At 33.6% G+C, this 6,000-nt stretch overlaps 1 protein-coding gene across 1 annotated transcript in view; it reads right to left on the reverse strand.

Moving 5' to 3' along the window:
* LOC145685331 (tubulin beta-2 chain-like) overlaps positions 1-853 on the reverse strand; it is a 58,428-nt gene extending 57,575 nt beyond the window's left edge. Inside the window, exon 1 of the mRNA XM_081757707.1 lies at positions 797-853. Within this exon, the coding sequence (XP_081613833.1) occupies positions 797-853 (57 nt within the window). The remainder of the gene's footprint in view (positions 1-796) is intronic.
* Between the last annotated feature and the right edge of the window lie 5,147 nt (positions 854-6,000).

Below are 6,000 nucleotides of genomic sequence, written 5' to 3' on the forward strand. Positions count from 1 at the left end.
TCAACTCAATTAATGGGAATAATTTGGATACCGTAAAGGAAATATGTATCTTTTTTTTATCAAAATATGTTAAGTTTTACTGTACATAGTTTATATTGGAAAATGTTTTATACGTATACGTGCAAACCTTGCATCGTAGGGTGAATTTTACTTCCATTGCCCGTTATTTTTGTTGGATTGTGACTCCATATACTAGAATCGTTTCAATAGATTGATTGGTTAGATTAGATCTAAAGAAGGCACTACCTTTCTTGAAATCGGAAGCTATACAATTCACCTAGAAGAGACATACACATAAACGATGGGTGAGTCAAATAGTACAAGCTCGCTGCGCTCGCTTCAATTTTTCCCGAAATATATGGATCTATTGTATTTAAAGAAAACTAGTGATCCCAAGCAATAGCCTATAACATTTAACCCAGTAAGAAGTACACCCATTAATAGCTTATTTGTTGAACAGTTGAGTAAAACATTACGTTGATAGATAAGTGATAGCTTACTGAATATCTATAAAAATAATAATGTTTTTCATAATTCCGATCCGAATAGGTCCTATTTCTTGTGGTTACAATAAATGACTACGACATAACGGGCTAAACAGCTAATTGAGAAAATCTCTCTAAACCTTAGCAAATTCAATAACAGTAATGTTCTAAATTAAACACTTGTGAATCTCATTGTAAAATATGATATTCTATTCGAGGAGTTACAGCTTTATAAGAATAGTCTGTGATGCTATGAGATACAACAATGCTTTCATACAATCCAAAATTACATCAAAATAAAGATAACTGACCTTATTTCCCAGTTGAGTCCCACATCGGCCAACTTGAATAGGTATTATTTCACGCATCTCCTTGTGAAATGTCAACAATTCCACCTTTACGTAAAATAATTTCAAAGATTTACATATTAATGTTGGTGCCACACCTCGTTTGTTCAATGTTGCCAACGTATACGATCTTTTAATTTTGGTTACGTTAATTCAATTTCATCCATACGCTTGATAGAAACCTATCAGTATCAAACTCGAGCAATAAATAATCGACCTTTTTATCGAATTTAAATAAAACTACAAGGAGAAAATTGTCAGTAATATGTTAATAGGCCCCATTAAACCTCAGAGAGCAGACCAGAATGAAAAATATTTCTAGCTAACTTATATCCCATTGACTTCTATCTGCATAAAAAAATCAAGTTAAATTTTCGAAACAGAACATATTGTTCTTCACGTTATCGCCAACAAAAGGTTCCATGCAGTGCTGTAAGATGTGGAACCTCCCCGCCATTTGAGGAGGCCTACTTCAAGATAAAACTTCCTAATTCCGATGTCACGATACAAACGTGAATCTGTAAATGAAGCATGGATTAGTTTTACCACATAAAAAAACGTTCTCTTAAACGAAATATGTAAATGTGACCAGGATCAATTTCAGTAAATTGGTAGCTACTGTTAGGGCCCGCAGAAATAAAATATGTTTCTTAAGGATTGTGCCAAATACTGTCCCCTCAAAATAGCTAGTGAAGCATGGTATGTGCCCACCATATCATATCCAAAAGAACTTAATGTAATTTAGGGTGCTACTGATGTTCCATTATCTGAATGAAATATATTTCGCTAAGTTGAAGGATGAATGTAATTTGAGCCCTATTTCAGTAAACCATCAACTGAGACCGTCTGAGCAATACGAATGTTGTTAAGATTTTTAAATTCTAGGGACCCCAAATTCCATATTTCCTAGGGAGGCCCAAACAGTAACTTGTCCCACCAGCAGTGGCTACCTTAGTCTTTGCGGAGCATAGGGCGAGGGAGGCAGATGTTTTTAGTCAGTTAGTGATTATTGATCTCCTTGTTTGACATTTGGCGTCCATCAAATCTAGCATCTTTTTTTTATTATTATTATTAAATAAAAAACTAAAGTATTAAAATTAATATTCTAATTTTCTCTATCACTCCTGAATGCTAGATTATGTGAACTTAGAAATCGAACAATTAAAATACTTTCCCTAAATTATATTTTCAACGTTTCTTTTACACCAAAGCACCTTAAACTTATATTGAAAAATAAATGTATTGCTTTGGTTTAATAGAGCTACGTATACCGTTGCAGAAAAAAAATGTTTGTGAAAGGCTGATCAGAGTATAAATATAGTAGAACCAGTGTATATTTCAAACCATTGTTTTCGCTTTAGTTTTCACTAAATTAAGAGTATTTCAAAAATTCTGTCTTAGATTATCTAACAGCTATAAAAATGATTTTGAACGTTAGAACCATACTTAAGACAAAAAAAAAGGACGAGTTTAATTCTGTTACATCTGAAGCTATGGGATTTGCCAAAGATATGCGAAGAAAATTGAATGATAAAGGGGGACCCGGACAAATCTGCCAATTACCAAATGCGCCAAACGCGAAAATGACCAAATGTGCCAATTGTGAAAATGGACAAATCAGCCAATGGACAAATCTGCCAATGGACAAATCTGCCAATTGAAAAATCTGCCAATTACCAAATCTGCCAATTACCAAATGCGCCAAACGCGAAAATGACCAAATGCGCCAATCGCGAGAATGGACAAATCTGCCAATGGACAAATCTGCCAATTGACAAATCCGCCAACTACCAAACCTGCCAATTACCAAATCTGCCAATTACCAAATCTGCCAAACGCGAAAATGACCAAATGCGCCAATCGTGAGAATGGACAAATGAGCCAATTACCAAATCTGCCAATGGACAAATCTGCCAATTGACAAATCCGCCAATTACCAAATCTGCCAATTACCAAATCTGCCAATTACCAAATGCGCCAATCGTGAAAATGGACAAATCTTCCAATTGACAATTCGGCCAAACGGAAAACACCCAACTCTGTTTGTATTATCATCAAATAACTGGATAATCTAGTAAAAACTTAAAGAAAGAAAGTATTTATGAATAACAAGCAAAAAACTAAGAGTAATTAAGAGAAAGTAATCAAATCATCGCCCAAATATTTGAGGATTTGAACGATGTAACCATTTACAATAGCATTCATTTACTTATTGGGGGAGATCGTTGCTGGTTGACGAACTGCATATAACTCCTTCATTAATTAACGTAATGAGCTGTTGCTACTGTCATAAAAGAGCGACCTATGGATGCAGCTGCCACCTTTATATGGAATTTGTAACTTGCGGATTATGGTGTCTATTAGATAAAGAGTATTTTTGCCAGTCTGAAGTATTTTTGCCAGTATGAAGTAAGTAACATAGCATTAGTTAGATCTGAACTTTGTTTTTATGGATATTCAAACAATAAAACGTAAATGCCAAACAATTGCTGAGTAATTACGACTTTGTTGCACAAAATGGGCTTGGGGTTAGTTGGCGTATAGCATTTGGGGTTGGTTGGCAAGTGCGCCAAACAACCTCATGTGAAATTTTATTTCATTTTATTTTTATTGTTACATTGTTTGTTTTATTGTTATATAGTTTACAGTTCTACCAATTTTTTACTTCAATGTTATAGAATAGCATTCACGTATTGGATTGCTGTCAAAATTTAGAAATCGAGATAAGACTGTATGCCGGACTCTGAATTTTCTGAATAGGCCTAATTCTCAGGATCAAGAATATTTTGCATGTGCTCTTTTGTTACAAAAATAGAGGCCTAGCTATTGCTTTTTCTTTCTTTGTGGAAAGTAGGAAATTAATTGCATTTCTCGATAATTCAGCTAAAACATATCTTAGTTTCTCTTAGCTACTTTGTGAACAGCGGGAAATAAACTACCTTTCTTGATAGTTCAGTTATTTTACTTACGTTTTGAAATAATATGAAGAATTAACCTACACCAAATCATATTAAACTGATGTGGTTTGATAATCTTGTAGCTTTCAATGTCATGACAACCAAGCTAGAATGAAAGAAAGAAGTTTTCATATTTCATAATGCTGATTCTTTTAAATGTTGTGAATAAAAGTAATTTCAAACTTCAAATAGCCTACTTCATTGCAATATATATAATAGAATTCAGAAAAATAACATATATTTCTAATAAATCCAATTTTTTGTGTGCTTTGCTATATTTAAAAAGAATGCCAACTAACCCCACGCTATCAGCCAACCAGACCCTCAGTAGGGGTCGGTTGGCATACTCCGTTTTAAAAGAAAGAAAAATTATTTCTCGAAAACTGTAAGCAACAAAACAAAAACAAAAATGGAATTTATTAGAGGAAACATTGGTCTGTCCGTACACATCCATTACATTGCAATACAGTACACAATCTGCTCATAAAAAAATAAAGAATGAAAAGTTCGCCAACCAGCCCCGGTCTCCCCTATATGTTTAAAAAGTTGGTTATTTTGTGAAGACCGGAGAGACATATGATGTAAAATTTCAATAAATCGTACATGCTCTAAGGCAATGAGAGATAATTTGCTTGTAACTATGTGTTAATTTTGATGAATTTATAACTGTTAAAAATGAATCTTTTTGTTATTTGCTAAAGTGATTGGCCACTTTCTGCACTGAGGTTATATTTTGGGGCGCCCGACCTCTTGGACATTACTAGTGATGGGCAGTGGGAATATTCCTAGTGGGAAGGGATTTTTTAAAAAAATAGGAATATTCCCGTTTTTCCCTGGCCTATAAATTCCCGGGAAGGAATTTATATCCATTTTTTACTTTATCTTCCAAATTATAAGAACCGTATGACTAATTACATTATTTTAATATATTATTACTTACTTCTAGGTTTTAAAGAATTTGGAGGTTAAAAAATTTAATTTTTTTTACTGTACTTGACATAATTAATAATATGAGTTTTTAAGTACCATTTCCATTTGCACTAAAAGGTAGGGTAATTGTTTAGTATTGGGTGCCCAAAACTAGCAAAAAGTAGGACGATTTACGGAACAAATGAGTTGATAGTGGTGTTCAAGTAGTCAAGAAAGTATTGAACACAATTTTGTTTAGGGCAGTAGGGGATTTGTACAAACCGTAAAGGTAAGTGGAAGTGATTTATGTGAGAAAAGAAAGTGAATTTTTGGCAACGAAGATAGAAAACAACGTGCCCTGCGGGGCTCTACCCCGCCTTCACTCGCTCACTCTCGCTCGGCAATGCTGTCTGATTTAATGTTGGTAACGTAATTTAACGTATGAAACCATAAAACAACCGCATCGGAATAGAATATCGCAAAAAAAGTAGGTGCAAAATCTGGACCCACCAAACTAAACAATAGCCAAAAGTAGCAAAGTACTAATTTACAAATGATGAAAAGAATCCATTTTGTAAAGTAATGTAGAATTATGTAGAAATAGAGATAAGGTGCTATTAATAAACCCTGAACCACCGTTAGTAATAGACGTCGGTCTGTCTCCTGTCTCTGACTCGAATTTCTGAAGAGGTACTCGGACTTCTCTTACATATGAATTAAAGCATGAAATTTCGAGAAATGGGCAGGAAAAAATGTCGTGTATGGAAATATTACTTGCAAAATTATAAAGATAAGAAAGTATCTTGCAATCGCAAATGTTGACAGAATGGTGGGACATGTGTCTTCTGGCAGTTACCCAGCCAATTTGTTTATAACACTTAAAAATTTAACATGTTTATATCAGTAGTAGAGTCAAGTTCAGATAATCCACTTACATGTAAATTTAAACTTTTTAACGGTTTAAAAGTATGTGGACTTACTATACCAATTTTGAAACATATTTACTTTCGTAGAACATATTGTAAATAAATATAGATTTATGCGTACTCTCTAAATATAATAAAATATTAGTAAAATAACATCGTTCAGAATATACATTTTAAAGGCTCCGCTGGGAACAAGAGTAATAATATACTGTGATATAAAAACGAATTTAACTTTGAAATCATAATATAGTAATATAGTGCAATTTTATATGTGATTGTAGATAAATTCCCGGAAAATTCCCATTTTGGGGTATCTTCCCGGGAATATTCCCAGGGAATATTCCGGAAAAATATCTTCCCGGGAATTTACCCATCA

Source organism: Thermobia domestica, chromosome 5 (genome assembly GCF_964235325.1).
Source record: "Thermobia domestica chromosome 5, izTheDome1.hap1.1, whole genome shotgun sequence".
Lineage (NCBI taxonomy): Eukaryota > Metazoa > Arthropoda > Insecta > Zygentoma > Lepismatidae > Thermobia > Thermobia domestica.